Source organism: Anguilla rostrata, chromosome 17 (assembly GCF_018555375.3).
Source record: "Anguilla rostrata isolate EN2019 chromosome 17, ASM1855537v3, whole genome shotgun sequence".
In the NCBI taxonomy this organism is placed as follows: domain Eukaryota; kingdom Metazoa; phylum Chordata; class Actinopteri; order Anguilliformes; family Anguillidae; genus Anguilla; species Anguilla rostrata.
Window position 1 is genome coordinate 25045917 of NC_057949.1, and position 22988 is coordinate 25068904.

A 22988-nucleotide genomic window follows, 5' to 3' on the forward strand; every position below is an offset into this window, starting at 1 on the left:
AACATGAAAGAAAACATAAGAAGACCAAGATACAGAGGTTTAGTCTTTATTATTATTATTTTTACATTTACAAAAAACATTCAGATCTAAGAAAGGAATGTATATTCGTTCGTTTACTGAGAGGAAATGTACCATAGAGAGGCAAGGCACTATATATCTATATACAAACAAGGCAGAAGTTTGCCCCTAACTTTGGTCCAGAACTTTTAAAACCTGTTAAATGTCACGCAAAGAAATGATTGAAATAAAGGCCTTCTATGAAATGCAAGGGCGTTTTGGTAGGCTGGGTGTCAGTCAGTGTGCTACGGCTACGCAGGAGTGTCTGTGCCGACAGGCACGTGGGATATGCGTCCTGGGGCGCTGTAAAAGTCGTGCAGGAGGTAGAGAGAGGGGTACTCTGCGCTGCCTAGTAGTTGAAGGAGGCGAGCGCGGTCCGTGATCGGGTTGGGTTGGCGGCCGATTCTTCCACAGCAAAGGTGTAGTTGTACTGCAGAAACCACACACGGTAAGCGTTGTTAAAACAAACCACTCGCAGTGTTGACATAGGACATTGGGCGACGTAGCTCAGGAGGTAAGAGCGGTTGTCCGGCAGTCGGAGGGTTGCCGGTTCGATCCCCCGCCCTGGGCGTGTCGAAGTGTCCCTGAGCAAGAAACCCAACCCCTAACTGCTCTGGTGAATGAGAGGCATCAATTGTAAAGCGCTTTGGATAAAAGCGCTATATAAATGCAGTCAATTTACCAATTTACCAATGACCGCACATCAATACAACACTGATGGTACTGACTATAGTCAGTCAGTCATTACCATACTGGCAATATACCAACAACATGATTGTCCCAATACTGTCACACCACACTTAAAAGTACAAATCAAGATTATAACCATTACTACGGATGAAAACATATGTGTGTGTACAGACGCACTGACCTCGTTCTCAATGTCCTGCACGGATTTGATGCGGATGTTGCTGAGGGCGTTCAGAGAGACCTGAGAAGCAGAACTTATTGTATTTACTGGTTCAGAGAGCACGGAGCCCGCAACAGAGTACACGGCGACACATGGGGCGACATAGCTCAGGAGGTAAGACCGATTGTCTGGCAGTCGGAGGGTTGCCGGTTCAAACCCCGCCCTGGGCGTGTCGAAGTGTCCTTGAGCAAGACACCTAACCCCTAACTGCTCTGGTGAATGAGAGGCATCAATTGTAAAGCGCTTTGGATAAAAGCGCTATATAAATGCAGTCCATTTACCATTTACACATGCTCGGCCTGCTCAGGCCTACCGCCTCTCACAACATCTAGGCCTGGTTTGGAGGGACCTCCAACAGAGGCCGTCAGAAACGCAGGGAAACCTACCGCTCGCATGGGCGTGGCCTCGAAGCGGGGGTGCAGGGTGAACGGCACCCCGTCCATGGCTGAGGAGAGAGGGGGGGGGGGTCACATGAAGGATCAAAGCCGTGTGCGTCTGGGTGTGAGCATATTACATTACATTACAGGCATTTGGCAGACGCTCTCATCCAGAGCGACGTACAACAAAGTGTAAGTGTAAACCAAAACCAGGAACAATTGTGTTGAAAATCCTAGAGGGAAGTACAGTTCCAAGTGCAGGGAACGGCCGCGTAGTTTAACTTGGACCCTGTAGGTTAATCTGATCAACACAACAAGAACATGGGTACAGTGAGAGTACCTGAAATGCCATAGATGTTGCTGCTGTCATAGACACCCTCAGCGGAGTCTTTGGCCTCAAGGTTACTACGACGACGGCTCAGCTTCCCCACTGGAGTGGGTGGAGGGGCATTGCTATAGAAATGGAGAGAGAGAGGGCGGTTTAAATGATTTGTTGTATTTACGGAAGGAGCAGGAAATGATACGTTGTTTCTTTGGGGGAGGGGGGTGCGGGTATTACCTGGACCGGAGGGGCAGTGGGGGGGGGGGGGGGCTTACCTGGGCCGGAGGGGCGGGGGGGGCGGGGGGCTTACCTGGGCCGGAGGGGCAGTGGGGGGGGGGCTGGCTGGTCCAGGGACAGCTTGCGAAGCTCCAGGCTGACGCTGCGGGGTTTGGCTTGAGGCGCGGGACTGGAGAAGTGACCCTTCTTACACCACAGAACATAACCGTGTATGTCCCTGTCAGACAGTCGCATAAATGCAGTGTCATTATGTGTGTGTGTAAAGGTGCAGGGACACTGCTTACTGCAGCCACTAATCAGGTTCACCCACAATTTAAGGCTGTTCCCTTTCATAAACAGCACCACAGTATGCAACTTGCTCCCAGAACTCAATTAACCAGCACAAAAAAGAGCAAATAAACTAAAATATAGAATATTCTATGTAGCTTATAGCTAATACTGCACACAACAGATCATGCGATCTGTGTGCATGTGTGTGCGTGCGTGCGTGTGTGTGTGTGTCCGTGTGTGAGTGCGTGTGTGCATGCGCACGTGCACCAGGGTGTGTGTGTGCGCCTCCACGCGTATTTCAGCACGTGTGAGAGAGGGCGACTGACCCCAGGCAGGTGTAGTGCTGCAGCACCACTTTGTTCTTGGCGGTCAGCTTGATGTCCAGCACCGCCGTGTCCACACTGCCCAGGGGGACGATGCGCACACACACACGCTTCTTCTTCCACACGGAGGCCTCTGCACGGACGGACACACACACACACACACACACACAGGGACAGACACGTCAAATATCACAGACTTAAAGCAGCACTGTTGTGATCTGTGTAGGGTACAGGTACAAACTGTACTGAGGGGATTAGTGTGGTGTTCAGGTGCAAAGCATACTGAGGGGATTAGTGTAGTTTTCAGGTGCACATCATACTGAGGGGCTTAGTGTGGTGTTCAGGTTGGTAGTGGTGCTGACAGGATTAGTGTAGTGTTCAGGTGCTTAGTGTGGTGCTCAGGTTGGTAGCAGTGCTGGGGGGATTAGTGTAGTGTTCAGGTGCTTAGTGTGGTGCTCAGGTTGGTAGCAGTGCTGGGGGAATTAGTGTAGTGTTCAGGTGCTTAGTGTGGTGCTCAGGTTGGTAGCAGTGCTGGGGGGATTAGTATAGTGTTCAGGCGCTTAGTGTGGTGTTCAGGTAGGTAGCAGTGCTGGGGGGATTAGTCTCATACTCACTGGAGTCCAGGTACTCGGGTATGAAGCAGTACCCGTGAGGAATCGGCTCCTTATCAGAGATCACCTGGATATCCGACACCACCATTCCCCCCGCGGCATTCTGGGAAGGGAAGGAAAGATTCAAGCCCCAGGTTCCACTTTTTTTTTTTTTTTTTTTACAAAAAACACAGTCACAAAGGCAAAGAGGAGAAGTGTGCGACAAAGAAACTGTGTGTGTGCACGCGCAGGTGTGTGTGTGAGTAAGTGTGTGTGCACGCACTTGTGAATGAATGTGTGTGTGTGTGTACACAGGTGCCATGCCTGTTTGCGACTCACCGTGCTGTAGCAGAGGTAGTAGCCAGACTTCATCCCGAAGCCACGCACAAAGTTGGCCGTAGCCCCATCGAGGGTCAAGTTGATCTGCGACCAAGACAGGAGAAGGATAGATTATCACCACGGCAACCGCTTCACCGCCACACTCGCTTTCAGCAGCTCCTCCTGAGGACCAGTGCATCGGAGGATGCACTTGCGGGTGAATGTGTGTGCGTGTGCATCGGAGGAGCAGAGAGCTGAAGTCTAAAGTCCTTGTGTGCTAAGTTAACCTACCAGGGTGAAGTCCTTGGGACAGGTACTGCTGCTGGAGCTCCAGGCCACTGCGGACACGGGCGGTGGCAAGGCGTTGTTGGGCTCATACAGGGACATCTGTGATGAGAGTTTCAGACAGACACACAATCTTACTACTTATATTATTCACTAGAAGCTGGCAGTTAGGGGACCCTATTCACCCCCTAGTTCTTAAAATGATACCAATGACTCAAGACTGGACATTACGGGACCTTATTCACCCCATCATTCTTATTATTATCATTTCTTTAATATTCATAAAAATCTTAAATTGTATTAATTATTCATATGACTCACATTCATAAAAGGCATGCTCTGTTAATCCAGCGGTCAGTCTCTAAATAGGCCCGCTATTAGCTAGGAAGTAAAGGGCTATTCAGAATAGGCTTCTCTAATAGAAAGCGTTATGCAAATTTGAGATGAGGAAGGAGTACCCTGACTCAAGATAAGCAGTGGCACAACTCTTCAAATGGAAGATATGTGGCTGCTGAGTTCTTACAGTGAATGATAAAAAAAAATTGTTCAACATGAAGTTCCAATTCCAGCTGCTTTCTTGCATTAAATAACCCTGGCATGATTTGATTTGATTTGATTTAGGCTATTTGCACTCATCATATAAAAATTACAAAATAATGATGGGAATTATGCGCTTATAGGCACAACTTAATTACAAAATATTGGTTGCTATCTACCCTCTAAGACATAAGTGTGGTATTGCAATCACCCCATTGTATAAAGAGTACACACACATTTACAATATAAATTCCTGTATGCATGCAAGGTCAGACTGCAGGTTAATTGGAAGGAGCTACAGATTGAGTGTTGTTTTCACGTGGACACACTGAATACAATGGATTCTTTAAGTCTTCCACAGTGGTTCAGACTCCATGAAAACATTGTCCCCTAATGATGCCGTTGGCTCAACAATTTTACTCACACCCACACCACACAAACAGGATAGCAAAGAAAGTGAGAAATAATGTAGAATTCTGCCACAATAATGTTACGCAGCTGACTTACTGATACTTTTTGAATAGGTAAAACAACTACGACAAATACTTCGCCGTGTAAAGGCGTAACAGCTCACGCCCATATAGCTATAGCAACCTGCCGTCAAACAAATAACTTTATTTTAAATAAACAAACTAACTAACTCTAGCCAGCAAATTGTTGTCTTTGCTTAGCAAGCAAAGTAGCTGGCAGCTGGCATCTGACCCATAAAAAAACTTTCCAGTATTCAGTATTGATAAGCATTACAGGTTCGCTTTGGAATGAAGAATACAGTTTTAATACACACGAAAATATATACATACTGAAATTGACCTTGCTGGCTAACGACGTCAGTTAGTCAGAAATAACAGGGTGGAAAGCTGGTTAATTTATCTTGCTATCCGGCTACCTACCTGTGCACTTAGATATCTAACTTTTAAATTTGGAAAGATCACTCTTATGCCAAATAAATAATCAAAATGTGGCACTCACTCTTGTATGTAGACAACTGCTGAATCGTCAACCTCTTGTTTAAAATACAACACAAAAACGTTCGTGGGAGCTAAGAAACTTGTCGCTTACTCGCTTTTTCCGCAGACACTTAACGGGAAGTAGGCAGACGGACTACAATTCCCAGAGTGCGTTAGAACGATGACTGTACTTGCGCAGTAACTGTAAGGGGTGGGCAAGTTGCGGAGTGTTGTTACGTGGAGCGCGGGTTTAATTTGAAAACATAAAATGGCGGAGAGTGAGTCTCGAAATCTAACAGAAAGGTTTGTTTTTGCCCAGGCACTGTTTTTCAATATGTGTTTTAAATGATTAAGTTGGCGGTGCAAGGAACGGAATGTCTGGGCTGTATCTAGTTAACTAACGTTAGCAAATAAGACAATTACGTTATAGCTTGAGTCTGACCCAGACACATCTGTTTATCGTATGCTTGCGACAGGGCTATTAATGTTGTTACTATTTAACGTAGACTAGTATTTCAAATTCTTTTTAATGATTCTTTTTTTCAGTGTGAAGACCAGTGGTGACATTATGACGTTACCAAACAAGGTATGTTTTGTCTGTCATTCGTTACGGGGAGACTTCCTCCTGTTAACTTGTTAACGCTAGGCTATATAAAAACGTTATTAGTTGGGTACCAGCTAACTTTTGTCACTTAGCTTGCATTGCCGACTGTAGTTTGCCTACTTGTCTGTAAATGGTTTAAACGAATGTCGTTGCATTTTGTGTATATATTACGGGTTATAATGTTTTCCCCTCCAATCTTTTTCAAACCCAGGATATCTACACTGGCACCAAAAGAGCCGGCTCCAGGAGTGCCAGCCCGGAACGCCCCCATAAGTCTCCACGCACCACACAATCTGAGTCCTGCGCCCCTAACCCCGAAACCAGGGAGGAGCAATCTGAGAACCGGGAGGGAATTCAGGTGGAAGATGCACACCAGGAGGGAATTCACGTGAAGGAGGCACACCAGAGGAGGCGTTGGGAGGCACTCAGGACGTAATGGCGGAGGGCACCCAGGAGGAGTGCAGGTGGAGGGGCACACCAGGGAGTGCAGGAGGGGCCCACCAGGAGTGAAGGAGGCACACCAGGAGGGAGTGCGTTTGGCGGAGGCACTCCAGGACGGAATGCAGCTGGAGGGGGCACACCAGGAGGGAGTGCAGGTGAAGGAGGCACACCAGGAGGGAGTGCAGGTGAAGGAGGCACACCAGGAGGGAGTGCAGGTGAAGGAGGCACACCAGGAGGGAGTGCAGGTGAAGGAGGCACACCAGGAGGGAGTGCAGGTGAAGGAGGCGCACCAGGAGGGAATGCAAGTGCAGGAGGTGTACCAGGACGGAATGCACCAGGAGGGAATGCAGCTGGAGGGGGCACACCAGGAGGGAATGCCGCTGGAGGGGGCACACCAGGAGGGACAGATGAAGGAGCAAGAGAGCAAGGGAGATGGCCCAGCCCTAAGCCCTCACAGCCGGCGGAAGTCCTGGAGGAGGTCGGCTCGAATGAGGCGCTCGTTCCCCGCCCTGCCCAGCAGCACCCTTGGTCAGTCCTACTCCTCACACCCTTTTTGGGCCTTTGTCATCAGCAGACTAACACGGTCTCACCTGACATGCACCTTCTTACCTTGCCATATTCGAGGTGTTTAAAAAAAAGTAACTGTATATCTATAGATTAGTGACATTTCTGTTGCTCCTCCCCCTCTCTGTTCCTCCCTACCCTGGGCAACAGTGTAGTATAATGGGTTAGGAGCAGGTCTTGTAACAATAAGGTCACGGGAACAATTCCGTGGTTAGGACACTGCTGTTGTACCCTTGAGCAAGGTACGTAACCTGCATTGCTTCAGTATGAATCCAGCTGTATAAATAGATGCAGTGTAAATGCTCTATAAAAAGTTGTAAGAGCGTCTGCTAAATGCCTGTAATGTAATGTACCCTCCTCTTTTCTCCACCCTCCTGTCCCTGGCTCCTCCCCCTTTTAGCTCTGTCCAGGGCTATCAGCCCCTCCCTGCCAGAGGAGGAAAGGCTGGAGAAGCTGATGGAAGCCTCCATGCAGGTAAGCTCCGCCCTGTCGGGCCCCAAGTTGCCCCCCCGCCCCCCCCCCTTTCTGATGTGGTCAGGGCTGCTCACCCCTCTGTGTGTCTGTGTGTGTCTGTGTCTGCAGCAGGCCCTGCTGAAGCTGCAGGAATCTCTGCAGAGCACCCCAGGGGCCAGCCTGGACCGTCTGCAGGAGCAGGGTGAGTGTGTCTGCGTTGGGAGAGCAGTGCTGCCAGCTCCCGGCTCTGTTGGCGAGGGCTGCAATGAGATGGCCTGATGCTAGTTTGACAGTGTGAATGAATGCCCAAATGTAACAGCAGTACTCCACTTTACCACTAGATGGAGAGATTCCTCCTAATAACCCCGCCTACGCACTCAACACTCATGTTGCGCGTTTGCGAGGGTCGCCATCTGGTACAAGGGCTGTCCCAGAACTGAGTGAGCCTAATTTCAGCGAGGGGTAGTGGCTGTTCGGCCATCAATAATGAGGAAGTCAACGTGCTGGCTTAAAAGGGGAGTCCTGACTCGGCAGGCTTTGCGTTGCTTAATGCTGATGCCAAGAGTCGTTAAAGCTTGGTACGGCTAACCACATTTAAATTCAACTTGACTGCCATGCCACACCTTTTCAAAAGACGACTGTCATGGTCATCGCAGTAATACCTTGTTTGCAAATGTGTCTCAAATTATGCAAATTCTGTCAGTTGAAGTTTACAGATGGCTCTGATCTAAATTGCAATAATCATTATCTGTAATGTGGCAGTTCAGAGTAGCCCTCTGTGCCCAACTGTTAAGTGATATTCTTTTAAATGGTGGTGATTTTTTTTTTTTTTGATAATTCAAAAATTCGCCGGAGCAGACCGATATGCTCCCTATCGCCTCGATGCCCGCCCTCCCTCGTGAGTGAGCGGCCCTTACATCAGTGACACTCATAATTATGCGTAACTAAAAACAAAAGCAGGGTGATTAGTAGGTGAATTGGGCCCAGGGGGTGATGTACATTTTTAGTTCCTGCTTGAATCTGTCCCAGACTGAGCCATGGGATGAAATTACTAACTGACTTCCCCCCCCCCCCCCCTCTCTCTCTCTCCTCCCCTCCCCCTCTACTCCTCTCTCTCTCCTCCCCCCTCCCCTCTCTCTCACCTCTCCCCTCTCTCTCTCCTCTCTCCCCCTCCCTCCTCCTCTCTCTCTCTCTCTCTCTCCTCCCTCTCATCTCTCTCTCTCTCTCCTCCCCCCCTCCTCTCTCTCTCTCTCTCTCCCCCTCCCTCCCTCTCTCTCTTTCTCAGTGGAAACTGTTCAAAGGGAGTGGTGTCGTCTGGCACAGGATATCCGGGAGCAGGGACAGAGTGGGCCGTCCCAAACCAACACGGAGAGGTATCAGTGCGTTTATTCCTTCATCCTTCTTTTTCCACAACCCTACTTCATCACTCACTCTTCCCTCTCCCCTGCAGTGACCCTGGCATGCAGAGGACAATGGATCAGATCAGGAAGTCAATCCACAGGTGTGTTCTCCACTCTCATGTTACCATTGGCTGGACGTCCTTTCGCTCTTGTCTTGTGTGCACTGGGCAGTGACGCGTGCGTTTCCCTTGCAGATTACAGACAGAGTGCGGATTGTGGGATTCTCTTCTGCTCAGGCATCGCAGCAAAGCAGACGAACTGGCCAGGTAAACCTGACGAGGCTCACGCATCCCGCTTGGACGTGAACTACAACTGGGACTCGGCTTGAATTACTACCACCCCCCCCCCCCCCCCTTGTCTCCCCCTGTAGGCGTGTGGAGCAGGGGCGGGCAGAGGGCGTGGCCGTGGACGCTTCCTGTCTGGCTCAGTCCACACAGAGCCAGTTTATCCTCAGTAAGCCAGACTACCACAGTGCCCTCCTCAGGCAGCAAACAGTACTACACAACATGGAGCTAATGGTGAGAGCCGAAGTGCAGTACTCTGTGTAGCCTGTGCGTATGGGCTCTTAGCGAAGATGGAGTCCCCTGAGAAGTGTGTGTGTTTTTGTGTAACAGTGGGTTGTTTCTGCAGATGGGCTCTCAGTGTAAGATGGAGCGTGAGGATGTGCGTGTGTGTGTGTGTGTTTTTGTGTAACAGTGTGTTGTCTCTGCAGATGGACACTCAGTGTAAGATGATGAGGCAGTTGCTGTCCTTCCAGGAACAGTGTCACATGCTGGTGAAAGAGACCAGCGGGAGATTAGGTGAGTGTGTGCGTGCAGTGAGATATGTGGGCTTGAAGCATTATTACATGCGTGTGTATACGCACCTTTAAGTCCACAATAAATCATGTCTTCGGTCAGTGTATCATACACTTAATTGCACCATTGGCTGTTCAGTTTTTTTTTTTTGAGTGCAAAATTTTTGCCAATTTGAGGCCACAAAAACTTGGTCCCATTGAGGTCTGCTGTAGCAGGGTGAGCTGCAGCGGATATCTAGAAAACTTGCCAAATCTCAGTGAAACCGTCTGGATGGATAGATAGTACTCTGTGTAATAGGAACTGTAGCTCTATTTTATTTTTTGGAGAACTGTCCCTTTAAGTTGCACATCGGCAAATATCTTCTGTACTTTTCAAAATGGATGTGTTTAGGCAAAAAGGGAAAAGCATGTGTGTTTGTGCACATTGCCTAATTAAATTGTGCTGTGGGTGTGGGTGCGTGTGCGTGTGCGCGTGCGCGTGCGCGTGTGTGTGTGTGCGTGCTCATGCCTGTGCGTGCGCGTGCGTGCGTGTGCGTGTATGTACGGGTGTGTGCGTGCGTGCTCATGCCTGTGTTTGTGTTTCCTCAGCCTCGAGTGCCGGTTTCCAGATCCTCCCATCGTCCCCCGTCCGGAAGCTCCTTGCAGGATCTAACGGCTTCAAGCATGACCCTTTGACCTCTGACACGGCAGGCCATGCGCTGTTTCCATGACAATGGAGCAGATCTGAGTTCCCTGTCTCTGCATTTGCATCAGACAGCAGGGCAGGGTGGTGTATCGGGGCTAAAAATCTGTACCTATTTCTGCTTGCAGTGAAACCATGAAGTCAGCCTTGGCTGATCCTGCGTTTAAGGTCCTGTACTGTCAATGTGGATTTAGTATAGATTTTTTTTTGTGAAGACTAGCCTCTGTAAATTTGGGGGGGGGGGGGAGAATATTACACTAGAATATTGTGACTGCAACTGTATGATTTCTGTCTGTATATCTCATTCTACTCATCCTAACCTGGTATAAATCGTTTCTTATCCATTTAACTCTGGTCTGACTGTCCCTGTAGTTTCTATTCGTGTCCACTTGATGGCAGTGTTATCTAAAAATGTTCACGCTAGGAGAGCCGGGCGCATTCTGGCTGCAGAGCGTGAGCATTGCATGCGTACGCTCCTTTATCTGTGACGGGTTTGGTGTTTGTCCAGACCCGTGTGTTATCTCCTGGGGGACAGAACTGACAAAATGAAAGATCAGCGCAAATCCAAGTTGTTTTAAGTGAAGAGTAGCCGATATCCTTGCGGATATGGCGCGGATGACTGACTAAGGTGTGGTCGTCAAATCGGTCACAGAAAAAAGCCTTGCGTAACAGAAACACTCCCACGTACACCTGTGTAACTGGAACACTGTAGCATAAGCAGATTTGTTAACGTTTCCTATTTTAATATTAAATTCGTGACACGTAGTGGAAATATTGTAGGAGACACGTAATTATGAAATTGTGCTAACTTTGAAGCGTGTTCGTAAGGTCTATTGTACTGAACGAATTGGACATTTGTGCAGTATTCTGCAGTAATGCCATTTGTTAGGCATATAGGCAAGTAGGACTACAAGCCTAAAGCTTTATAGCTTGGCTATAACACAAATAACTGAACAAGGTAAACATTGCTGGCTTGTTTGACGTATCGGTTATTAGCAGTGTTATGGTTAGCCAATCACCGGGCACGAGTATTTAGCTATTTCTTTAATCCTGTGCTGTCTAAACTGTGACCAGTGTAATGTTTCCAAAGATCAGGAGAATATTCAGGGTATGGGGGAGTGATGAGATGTTTACTGCTTCAATTATTGTACATTTTCCCTATAACCCACTCCTGGAAAATATCACTACAGTACCGTCGTTTCTACGCAAACAATAACATGTATTTTACGCCGACTTGAGCCTGCTTCGCCTTTTTAGTGTGGAGAAAAAAAACGGATGGTGCATATGTATTGCTTTTTTAAAATACATGTGTGTGCCGTGTAAGCATACAGTCAAAAGCACTGCGTTTTTTGCAGTACGAAATAAAACTTCCACGCGCGTGGACATGATACAAGGTCAATAGGTTTGACGCCACTTACAGATATAAAGGGCACTCATTTACTTCTATGCGTATCGCTGGATGTGTCTTCATTAGTTCTCTGGTGTATTTACAGTTCCACACTTGGCCTACTGTCTATTTTGCCCTTTTATTATCCTATTGAAACATAGTATTGCTTTTCTGTATCCTGTGTATGGTCTGGCAATGCAATGCTGGTTTGTCAAACCAATAAAGCAAACGGAAACTTGGTAAAGGAAGAAGAAAAAAGGGTGAATTATAGGGAGAGTGCATGTAGGCCTGTGGAGAAATACGGAGAAGGAGCCGTCTCGGGAGACTTCGGAGCTCCCGGGGCAGAAGGCTACAAGACTGATCGATTCTTATTTAAATGAAAATGAGGTGGAGTTCTGCAGGCCGGGGTTGGTGAGGTTGAGCGGGAGAGAATTCTGCGTGTTCGCAAAAAATCTCCCTCCACGAACCTGTGATGGAACGCACGAGCTCACCAAATCACGTAAACTAGGCTAATGCTCAAACACATAAGGTAGCCTATAAAAAATGCGTATTTGCAATGCATACATTTTCTCAACTAAATTGCAAAAAAAAAAAAAAAAAGGTGATTTTGTCCATGGAGAGATCTCAGTCTTCGGACGGCACGGAGTCAGACACTGCGAGAGCGACCAAGTCCCTCGTTGCCATGGCAACACACCGAGCCCGCTAAAATCCCTGGAAAGAGGTGGGAAGCCTCCATTTGGGACTTGGGATCGCGCATTTATATTATGCATTTACCTTAATTGCTCCATTGGCTAATTAATCTGAATTAACACTGGGGACCTAGGGAGGATCAGGGGGTGAGCGAAACGCCCTGGATAAACCTCTGTGTGTGTGTGTGTGGGTATATTGGGTAGTCAGTGGGTATGTCTTCGTGCTTGTCGGTGAGTTTCCAAATTAGCGACTATAGCGGTCTACACAGACCGCTCAAAGACGCAGTTTAAAATTGAACATGCCTCACAGCCTGGGCCGTGCTATTTACTATTCAGTACGCTACACTACTGTGATCCAAAGTGTTGAGAATGGAGGCCATGCATGAAATGTCCATGACTTTGAAGGGCGGCACTGAAATACACAATTGAACGGCACAAATTTAAGACTTAAATTATGCAGACCTATTGATTAGAATCTTCCATTTCATCGGGTAACTCTGGTATAGCTATAAACCAATTGAGTGACCCGTTGTCTAATTTATTTTATGAATTTCTAATTTTGTCCAGGCCATTTTTTAATTATATAAAGCCTGCTACTTTGGAGAAATTGCGTGATAGGCATACGATGCGAAGATTCTAGCCTACTGTAGTCTAGGTATATAGGCTACTATTTAACCGCATGCCTACACGTGAATTCACACACACACAGGCTGCTGAGTAAATAAGCATCACTTTTCTGAGCGGTTTCCCTTTTCATTTAATGCATAAGGTTCAGTTCTGCAAAGAACTCCCAAAATAATTTGGTAAAATGGCCAGAACTCAAGGAAAGTTGGCCCCATCATTCCATAAAGGGTCTTATTTAATAGAGGATACCGATCGCTGGCAGGTGAAGCCAGTGGTGGAGTTCATTCTCTGCCCACGTTGGCAAACAGCTGCGTAAACACCGCACGGCGACAATAAGTTCGTGGACGCCCGTTCTCTCTTCCAGCCCGAGCAGATTGATTAAATACGGATTGCTACTGAGGGATGTGCCGGTGTAGTCAGCATAAACTGCGTCCGCTCCGTCCCGTTCCCCTCATAGTACACCCATCATCGCACACCGGCGGGACGCGGCAGCCCGCGGCTCTTCTTTCCGCACATTCCGCGACCCATCCGTCTGAGGGCCCTGTCTTTCTCGGCGGTGATGAACTACCGTGAAAAACACTACGTCTGCAGAAAGGACTGGGGAACGCTTGTTTTTAATCTGCGCTGTCCGCGGTTTTATCCAAAAAGACGAATTGAATTTTTCATTCGGCACAAGTGTGCGCACCTCCTCGGCGCTTCACAGCTAAACGGCCTCATTCGTTCCTATTGTCTGAACTAATTTTCGAAAAATGTCTCAGACTATTTGCCTCCATAAACCATGAGCTAATGAGAAGTCTGAAATTATGGACATGTAAACGTTTTCGCCATTTACAGGCTGTTCAATTGCTGTCTTAAATTAGTCTGAAAATCAGATTTGAACATAAGAATGGAACTATTGCTCTTCACTTTTGTTTACCAGATTGTCAGTCTTTTTGAAAGATGTGTGGACATGTTTCAGACATGCGTTGTGAACAACTAAGTAGACAACCTGGCTTAAAGTTGTTAAGGCCAGAAAATACTGAGTAGTGATGGGGTATTTCCTACTTGGACTTGGTCTTAGAGATTTTACATCAATGTAGTGCCTTGCTGACATGAGGCCCAGGTGTGTAGTGTAAAAGACACAGGATTCCATGTGTAGTGTGCAGGTGGTGGCCAGGTGTAGTATGTTGTTGATACAGTGCCTAGCTGTAGTTCATCACAGATGTAGCGTAACGATAGTAACGTTGATAAGCAGGCGTTTGAGTATACTCTCACCATTACTGATCTTTTACAGTGGCACAGCTCTAGTTCATCCCTCTCTCACTGTGCTCTGATAGCAAAACGTTACTTTAACTGCAGCGGCAGCATAGTGCTGCTTTAAAGGCGTGTGCATAACATTACATTACATTACAGGCATTTAGCAGACGCTCTTATCCAGAGCGACTTACACAACTTTTTACATAGCATTTTACATTGTATCCATTTATACAGCTGGATGTATACTGAAGCAATGTAGGTTAAGTACCTTGCTCAAGGGTACAACGGCAGTGTCCTACTCGGGAATCGAACCTGCAACCTTTCGGTTACAAGCCCAGTTCCTTACCCACTGTGCTACACTCCATCCACTAATAAGTGGACGCATAAGTGTTCTTTTTCAGAAGTATGATGTGTTGTGCCATCATCAGGCTAGTCTATCCAATCAAATACTAAGACACATACATTCACAATCTAGGGATAAACAAGACACTCACAACAGTGAGCTCCATAATGTTTGGGACAAACAAATATTTTTTGTGATTTGGCTCTGTACAGAATTTCATTACAATGTGCACTTTAACCACATGAGAATTGTTTCATTACAAATTTAAAATTGTGGATTATAGAGCCAAATCAAGAAAAAAGGTATTTGTCCCAAACATTGTGGAGCTCACTGTATGTCTCATATACTCATGTTTTATTCTATTCAATCACAGCAATCTATTTGTTTACTAGATTAGATTTATTTTCCAGAGGATTAGATTACAGGGAAGAACACAAGAGGCAAATTGCAATTTGTGTCTAAACTTCTACCAATTTCAACAGTCTGTCATAACGAGTGCTCATTCATGATTTCTTGGCCCAGTAAAACTGGGACCTGTCTGCTTTGGTCTTTGCAATCTAGAAACTGTTTGCCCCTATCGTGACCTGGGAGGGAAAATTAACTTCACATAGACCACCATTCCACCTGACCCTGAAAAGTATATGCTTGGGTTGCTGGAGAAGGAAGAGGATGCCTATTCTTCAGTACATTGCTCCACCCCTCCCTTGACATCTGAAATGGCAAGCAAAGTGGAATGGCAACAGGCAGACTGGATGTTCTAGAAGCATTTTACCAATCACTAATAAAGCTGCTTCCCTGAATTTATTTAATCTAGACATGAGCCCTTCACTAACCTTTTTTTGCAACCCTAAATTGTAAGATGCTGACTGTTAGGCACTTGGACGAGATAAATACTGGCACGTTCACATGTTTGCATTTAACAGACACTCTCGTCCAGAGGGACTTTGTTTCACATTTTTACGTGCAATCCATTTATACAGCTGGATATTTTACTGAAGCAATTGAGGTTAAGTACCTTGCTCAAGTGTACAATGGCAGCAAACCTGTAACCTTTCTGTTACAAGCCCATTTCCCCATCCATTATAATAAACTGCTACACATTATTGCAGTGCTGCAAAAAAAAAAAAAAAAACAGTTTAAGGATTTAATGAAGAAGTGCTTTCCACCCACCTCTTTGTGTCTCCATATTGTCTGTGGTACTCCTGGGGCATAGAACCACGTGGATCTGTGTCCTCTCCTTACCAGTTCTGTGTAAGGCATTTCAAAATGACCAATATTTTCTGGCTAGATGATACCAACTTCCCTCAGTAGAATCAGGGCAGTTTTTTCTCTCTCCCCACCGCCCCCACCCCCCAAAGGACTCATGAGAGGGTTTTCCAAGAGAGCCCGTGTAGGGGAAAACTTCTCTGAGTAGTTAAACAAACTATTTAATCCAGTTAAAGTAAAGTTTCATATTAGAAGCACTTATTACAACCCATGCACTGATTGGGAGGTGTTATTGGCCCAGAGAACTATCATACGCCAAATCAAGTATGCATTCGGTGAAGTATTGCACAATTTGATTATGAAACGAGGCCAGAATTCCTCTTTACGTTCATTTTTATTTTGGTCCAGCATATTTGGTTCAGCTAATCATGAACCTGCAATTGTGACTCACCAGCAAGTCACCAATGTGAATAATACATATATTAAGCGGGACCTGGGCGTGCATTAACATGGAAAAAAAAGTGTATGCATTGTTGGAAACAATATTTTAAAAGAAACTATTTTAGAAGAATCAATTGGCCATTTTTTCTGAAAAATTGGGACTACGGGGATACAGATCTCCGTTCACCCTACCGTCCGAGAATGGAATCGCATCTTTCCCTTGGTGGATGACGTAGCGGCGAGCACACAGACTTGAGTGCGCGAGACTGCCGTGGTGCGTTGGGAGTGGGAGAACGGGCAGGAGAGGGACGAGAAAGAAAGAAAAAAGGAGATCAAGCTGCTGCTACGACACCACTAGCTGGCTAAAGAGAAAGGGCGAATTGGTTGTGGCAGACTGGTTGGACGGAGCATAATCAGCCATTCTTTTCCAACAGCGGATAGTTTTTTTATATATTTTTTGGTCTATATTGTACTTAGCTAGCTAATCTAGCTATGTGCATGTAGTTTTGTTCATGGAGGAGAGTGCAGAAGCCAACGGCACGCTGGGGTTCCTGCTGAGGAACTGCCTTTTTAAAATAGTTGGCTGATTGTTGTCGTTGTTGTTGCTAACAAGACGGCTAGCTAACGAGCTAATGTTACATTACTACGGCTAAAAAGACTTTTCTCCGACTGCGTTGGTGCAAAAAGGTAGCTAAACCAAGTTATCTAATTTAATTTCAGTCTTTGTGCGTTTTAACAGTTGGCTAACATTAGCTAAACGTCATTTCCCTTTCCAGACTCCTATTTAGCAAGCTATCATACTAGCCAATATAGCTATTGTAGTGCTGCGGGCCAGCTAATGTTACTTTCGAATTAATTTCCCCTGTTTGTTCGCTAGTTTATTCATAAAACTCTTGAGATAACGGTTCGTTAACTGGCTACATGTGCGTTTAACAGGTAAATATATTATTGTTCTGATATCTATTCCCCAACAATATTGGTCTGTGTGCGGTCGGCTGGCTAGATAAGTTAAGATAGCTAGCGTAGCCTACTATTTTAATTAGCTTTTAGGTAGCTGGCTGGTGGTTTCACGAACGATGCACTGGTCACGGTCTCGTAGAAGCTACTTCGCAGTTTTCGAAAACAATAACGTTAAATTGTTTTGACGAAACACTGAACTACCGCGTGTGGGATGCCGAATGTAATTGGCATTGGATACCTTGTATGTTGCTACCTTTTTTGTTCTGTATGAATTTTTTCCTTTGCTCTGCAAGAAAAGCATTTACGGCTTTGCATTGAGAGACTAGTGTGTTAGCGCGCTAGTTTGTATTTGTAGCCCTTTTCTTTCCTGGCTGTGGTGGCAGTATGCAATAACTAGCTACAATACTGTTCCTTTAATTTAAAATATACCTGAAGAAAATTTCCATATCCTTCGCACACCTGTCATTTTTGCTCCTTTATTTTGTTCCCTTGGCTTTAGAGTCATATAAGTAGCTAGCTCGTGTTTTTTTTAGCTATCTAAGGGAGGGCCGTGGTGTGCTTGTATAGACTTTTCTTTTCTACAATTGTTTTTGCTCGGGTTCTGTGCAAAGACGACGGCGAAATTTTTCTGAAACTATGGATGATCAGACCCGTATACTGACGGGTCTTACCGGACTCGCGGGATTACAGCCACCCGACCTGGGCGACCCAGACTCCGTTCGGAAGCAGCAGTCCCTCGGTCAGCCGCAGCAAGACATTGGGGACATTCTTCAACAGATCATGGCTATTACGGACGAAAGCCTCGACGAAGCGCAGGCCAGGTAAAATACACACGGCGCCAGCGAACGTAGAGAGAGGGAGGCGATACATTTAATAGATGAACCAGATACTAGTGTATATCTCGATTGTTACTAACTAGCTAGCAGGGTCCTGGACGATGGAACACTATACCGTGATTTAATGTTGTTTTTCGCTGTGTGTATATGAATGTGCACGGTCGTTATGAACCGGCATGTGTTGTCATGTTTGATAACCAAGTATTTGGCTGGTTCGCTGGCCGTCTTAAGTGAAAGAATTAAATGGCTCGCCAGTATATTTTGGGCTGCGTGGGGGCGAGTTGGCGCCTAGATTGTAACTGAGACTTGTTCCACTTTGATATAGCCAAGTTAACTAGCTACATATCTGCGATAGACGTTGGCAACTAGCTAGACAGTAAGTGGCTTTTTAAAAAATCTGGTTAGCTTGTCATTTGAAACCTAGCAGCGCACATTATTTAAACGTGTAGGCCGACTTTTGCTTGCTTCACCAAATGTCAAATCACTGTAAATTACTAAATGTGTCATGTAGTTGTTCTTAGTAGGACATGGTCGGCTTCTAATTTCTGAACAAATTTGTCTTGAACTGGGTTTATCCGCATTTTGCCGACTGAAATGCATTTCTTGAAACAAACGTACTGCAATGTCACAATATTTATATAGCGTCAATTATGAATTCCTTTGTGTTGCTCCAACTGAACATGCGCACACACACACACACACACACACACACGTGGTTCATAGGAGTCGCCAACTTTTAAAGACTGCGTTCTAGCAGTGTAGTTACTGGATGACTTCAACGTCTTCAAGCTCGGTCAAGCTTCGTTTTTTTTTTTATTTCGTTTAAAGCTCATTACTGGAATGGCCCTCTGCGGACGCGTTATCAAGTCTATACAAGTTTTGGAGTTTCCCAGTGACACAGCCGGGCTGAGCGCCGGCGTATTCAGAGAATTTCTGATGGATGAGAGACGAGTAGAATAGCTAAGTTTGAGCTATGATTTTATTGTTCTGGATGGGCGCTCATGGCCTCCTGTTGTGAGGGGGAGGTTGTCGTTTTTAAAAGTCTTTGGAGTCTGCCTTAATCGCCTGTCAGTGATATCGCAATGTCTAAATACGTGTTCATTGACAAAGCAAAGCTTATTAACAGTCTCTTCGATGAGCTGTTTAAGTTAGTTTCATAAGCTGTTTACCACCATTAGACATGTGACTAATATCAGTTACCTGACGTGGACCGGCTCCTATAAGTTGTGGTTTTTACTTTTTTCAGAATTAACCGAGAGGTAACTAAAATAACGGGTAGACCACCTCGATCTAGCCATCAGCCATTTGGCCTTCATCAAATAGGTCTTTCTCAGCGCAAATGGCGTTGATTACACTGATATCTTCTCATTAGCATAAGTAATCAGAAAGGTCATCACGGCGGGGGAAGCTTTGAAATGGAAATCGCATTGTCCCCGGCCAAGATGTTAACTACAAAACTGCTTGGCCAGATGAACGCGTTGTGGTCCACTACGCATACGCACGTATCAAATCAAATGAATGCCGTTTTCATACAAATGTGATGCTATATGCACCGGAGTGCGTTTAGCCCGTAACCAGGTCTGTTTAACATAGTAAAAAGCATATGCGCCTTGTTGTGCCACGTGGGCACTGCGATCACGAGCTAAACAAAAATGGAAAAGTTAAAGATTGAAGCAAACAAATAGAGATGCGGATACGGAATCGGGGCCAGTATCATTGGCTTGTAACGTTCCGCCAAAGCGCAGGGGCCACCTGGTTCCAGCGATTAATTCGCGCCTGTTACCGTCCCCCAACCCCATTCCCATCGCGTTCTGTCCTTGGTGTTCATCCTTTTCATTGTGTGGAGCATGCAATCAATTCTCTGATAATGCGTGCGCCAGTGCAGCTGTCCGCAAATCGAGTTTCTATTAATGGGATTGGGGGTGGGAGGTTGCATACCATTCTGGAGGAGGGAGGGAGCGAGGGGAGGGGGGCGGTTATAAACACAAAGAAATTACACTTTAAGCTTAGTATTAAAAATAGCAGAATCAACAGCATTGACTCATCAGTGTGTGTTTCAAATAAGCTGCAGACAGTGGTCCTTGGGTTTCCTTTTGAAAATATATTATGGCTAATGAAATATGTGGTCATGTTCCAGTACACTGGCCGACAATTTTTGACTGTGCTACATCATTGGCTTATTTTTTTACTGTATTTTATTCTATATTTTTTATTTTATTTTATTTTTTGTTGTCAGTTTAGAAATCATATCAGTTCTATTAGCTACCGGCATAAGTCCCCCCAAATGAAAGCACATCAGCATAAATTTGGCAGTTTTGCTTAAGTTAAGAAGTTGGTTAGATATTTTTTTAGCTGAATATGTCTTGACTTTAGATTTTCACATGGTACGTTGCTCAGAAATTGTCTGCATGGTGGCATCCGTGCTTTTTCTGTGCGTTTAGTGTGTGACCTGTGCAGCCTGTAGTGGTGCAAGAGACGTTCCAGATCTGCTTGTGCACAACAGCCGTGGCTCATGAATTCATCATCGCAGGAAAACTTGAGTTTGGGAAATAAATCGCTGTCTCCTTCTCTCTCTCTCTCCCTCTCCCTCTCCCTCTCTCCCTCCCTCCCTCCCTCCCTCCTTGCTCTTCCCCGCTGCCTCGGACAGGAAGCATGCCCTGAACTGCCACCGGATGAAGCCGGCCCTCTTCAGTGTGCTGTGTGAGATAAAGGAGAAGACAGGTGAGCCAATCCCACGTGCTCAAATTCTGTTCTGCGTCTGTGCAGCCGTCTGTGTGGGCAAATGAAAGACGTGCCGGCCGCGGTCCTTTGGGTTGATTATTGTACAGTGTCTCCTGGTGCCTGGAATTTTTTAGCCCCTTCAAAATGATCTCATCCCCCCCCCCCCCAATTCTTAGTCATCACTGGACCACCATTCTCAACTCTTTCAGTCTTTTGCTGTTTTTTTTTTCCCCTCCTTCCTCGCTGATGATGAAATTTGGTGTGATAGCGATGCTCTGCTGGCTGTCATGGCGATCTGTCAATCACCCAATCTTGCCCGCACAGGATTGGTGGAGAAGAAATGAAAAGCTTTGGGGAGGGGGGAGGTGTTTTTGCTATTGCCTGGGAAACATGCTGTCTTATTTACCTGGTGTCAGTCAGTTTGACGTGCGCACGCACCCTGAGAGCGATGACGAGGGGGGGGGAATGTGTTTCTCCTGCTCCATTAAGTTGCTTTCGATGTTTTGAAAACCATTTGTGGGACAGGCAAAGTGATTCCAAAAAGCTGTTTATTTCTTAAATACTGGACATGCTGTAATCGGCTGAGCTTTGTGTAAAATATAAAATCCCTTGCCAAAACCGCAGTTCCTATGTAGTTTTATTTATTTGTTATGTATTAAAAGTGCTCTCTTGTGAGAAGCTGTTTATAGTTTCCCATTTAGTGATACACACATGTACAAAGAAAATCCTTGCACAGTACTCTCTCTGACTTTCACAAACACACACACACACAGTTGCAAAGAAAGTAGAAGGCTTGAAAATGTAGTCCCCAGCCTTGCTGCTTACTCTTTATAACACTCTCTCCTCCCTTTTTCCTCTCTTTCTCTCTCTCTGTCCTCACTCGTTCGTTTCCTCCCAAACCCCCCCCCGCCCCGCCCCCCGCCGCCCCCCCGCCCCCGTCCCCCTCTGTGCTTGTTGAAAGCGAAGCCTTGCTCTGTGCTTTGATATGGTAATAGCAGGGGGGGGGGGGTCTGGATTGTTTTCATTGTGAAGGAAATGTTCAGCCCAAATGCCATTCCATCCCCACTTTCAACATGACCTTCAATGCTGTCACTTCCAAGGAAATGAGGTTAGAAAAATAATTTCACCAAAGTTATAAAAAAAAGAACCCAGCCCATTCGCTCTCTTACATCCCTCTCTCTCTGCCTTGTCCTCTTTCACTCAATGTCTGCCTCCCACCCTCCCTCTTTCCCCTGGTCTGCCTGGCTGGCCCTTTACACCCATAGCAGTCTTCAGCCTAATCACCAGTCTGATTACAGCCTTTTAACTGTTATTAATTTTTGAGGAGCGCCATTTCAGACGCACATAAAAGCTTATTAATCGCTCGCTACCTCCAGCGGGGGCCTTTCTCGTCTTCGGAAACTCAGACCTTGGGATCTGAGCGGCAGCGAGGAGGCGGGGCTGTGGAGAGAGGGCGGGCTTACAGGTAAGGGGGTGGGGCCAGGATAAGGGCGGGGCTTTGGTAAAGGGGCGGGGCTATGAAGAGCATGAGCGAGTGTGACGGCATGGAATTAAGATGCCGAGATTTTCGACGATGAGGTTTTACTCGAGATGAAGGGTCCCTCATCGCCTCGTGCTTCTGCTGATAAGTGATCACACACGTACTCGCGCACACACTGCACTGAGGCCTTATCCTTGTTTGCAGAGTTTATAATCTGTGTACTTGTACATGTGTTGTGTGTTACCTCGGTTACATAAATGTTGCACGCTGGGCTGTTTGATAAAGCTTTACACTCACACTCACACACAGACACACACACACACACACACGCACAGATCCTCACAGCCGGTCCTAAAACAGAACGCAGCGGCCAGCGAACCGGATGAATGTCTCCGTGGTGTCGCTGAGCCGAGGCTGTGGTAGCGCTCCCGCTTGTCGTTCACGCACACGCCAGTCGCTCGGGCGGTCGACGGCGTCATTCTGGAACACACACGCGCGCGCGCGCGCTCGTACAGAGCGCCCCGCGCCGGCACGCGCTTCTCTCCGTGTGCGTTTTATCAGCTGTGCAGCCCAACGGCGAGAGAGAGAAATAGGGAGGCAGGCAGACGGAGAGAAAAGGAGGGAGGGAGGGAGGGAGGGAGCCGGCCGGCCCTTGATTGATGAGGCGGGGGGTGCAGCTGTAATTATTCTCTGTCCACTCCCCGTGCCGGATTGGCAGACAGCTGCTATCGCGCGGACCCCAGGCTCCCCTCCCCCCAAACACAATCTCCCTGACTTGGGGACACCTCTCTGCCGTCACCCCTGCTCCGGCCCGGCTCGGCGTGGGCAGCCTGAGAGCGCCGCCTGGGAGGGAAGCTCATCCAGCCGCCTGTCTCCCGCACGCACGCACGCACGCACGCACGCATCGATAAACACGGGCAGAGTCTGACCCTCACACGTGCACTCACACTCA

The 22988-nt window shown here is 46.7% G+C and overlaps 3 protein-coding genes and 1 long non-coding RNA gene across 7 annotated transcripts in view; 2 read left to right on the top strand and 2 right to left on the bottom strand.

The window, feature by feature from the left end:
* Positions 1-25: 25 nt before the first annotated feature.
* Positions 26-5346, bottom strand: mvb12a (multivesicular body subunit 12A). 2 transcript variants are annotated; one of them, XM_064316391.1, is made up of 10 exons: positions 5196-5346; positions 3696-3791; positions 3426-3509; positions 3111-3210; positions 2500-2629; positions 1977-2120; positions 1685-1797; positions 1354-1412; positions 929-988; positions 26-487 (listed from the first exon to the last, which is right to left on the bottom strand). In XM_064316391.1, the coding sequence occupies exons 2-10, from the start codon at positions 3789-3791 to the stop codon at positions 407-409; spliced, it is 867 nt and encodes a 288-aa protein (XP_064172461.1). In that variant the 5' UTR covers positions 5196-5346; the 3' UTR covers positions 26-406. The 2 variants fall into 2 exon arrangements, with proteins under 2 accessions (XP_064172461.1, XP_064172462.1); XM_064316392.1 differs by having other exon boundaries at positions 5286-5304.
* A 12-nt stretch (positions 5347-5358) lies between these two features.
* LOC135244156 (kinetochore-associated protein DSN1 homolog) lies at positions 5359-10462 on the top strand. Of its 3 annotated transcripts, XM_064316387.1 has the most exons (13): positions 5359-5476; positions 5720-5759; positions 5989-6174; positions 6293-6523; positions 6569-6746; positions 7183-7256; positions 7365-7437; positions 8521-8608; positions 8686-8736; positions 8830-8901; positions 9006-9153; positions 9348-9435; positions 10020-10462. In XM_064316387.1, exons 1-13 carry the CDS (start codon positions 5442-5444, stop codon positions 10139-10141), a joined length of 1386 nt encoding a protein of 461 aa, XP_064172457.1. In that variant the 5' UTR covers positions 5359-5441; the 3' UTR covers positions 10142-10462. The 3 variants fall into 3 exon arrangements, with proteins under 3 accessions (XP_064172457.1, XP_064172456.1, XP_064172458.1); XM_064316386.1 differs by having other exon boundaries at positions 6293-6746; XM_064316388.1 differs by lacking the exon at positions 6293-6523 and having other exon boundaries at positions 5989-6165.
* Positions 10463-14790: 4328 nt separating this feature from the next.
* Positions 14791-16352, bottom strand: LOC135243213 (uncharacterized). The gene is made up of 3 exons (XR_010326581.1): positions 16232-16352; positions 15563-15639; positions 14791-15103 (listed from the first exon to the last, which is right to left on the bottom strand). It is a non-coding gene; the product is annotated as an uncharacterized LOC135243213 (long non-coding RNA).
* Positions 16322-22988, top strand: part of pbx4 (pre-B-cell leukemia transcription factor 4) — a 24975-nt gene continuing 18308 nt past the window's right edge. Inside the window, exons 1-2 of the mRNA XM_064314864.1 lie at positions 16322-17820; positions 20483-20556. Of these exons, the coding sequence (XP_064170934.1) occupies positions 17636-17820; positions 20483-20556 (259 nt within the window). The 5' untranslated portion in view covers positions 16322-17635. The remainder of the gene's footprint in view (positions 17821-20482; positions 20557-22988) is intronic.

Excerpts from the sequence above, each read along its gene's own strand:
- mvb12a (XM_064316391.1), bottom strand. The coding sequence starts at position 3,791 with ATGTCCCTGTATGAGCCCAACAACGCCTTGCCACCGCCCGTGTCCGCA. Across the intron at positions 3,211-3,425 it reads ACTACCTCTGCTACAGCACG|AATGCCGCGGGGGGAATGGT; the intron begins GTGAGTCGCAAA and ends TTCCCTTCCCAG. Across the intron at positions 1,798-1,976 it reads CCACTGCCCCTCCGGCCCAG|CAATGCCCCTCCACCCACTC; the intron begins GTAAGCCCCCCG and ends CCATTTCTATAG.
- LOC135244156 (XM_064316386.1), top strand. The coding sequence starts at position 5,442 with ATGGCGGAGAGTGAGTCTCGAAATCTAACAGAAAG. Across the intron at positions 6,175-6,292 it reads AGGGAATTCACGTGAAGGAG|GCACACCAGGAGGGAGTGCG; the intron begins GCACACCAGAGG and ends GGAGTGAAGGAG. Across the intron at positions 7,438-8,520 it reads GGACCGTCTGCAGGAGCAGG|TGGAAACTGTTCAAAGGGAG; the intron begins GTGAGTGTGTCT and ends TCTCTTTCTCAG.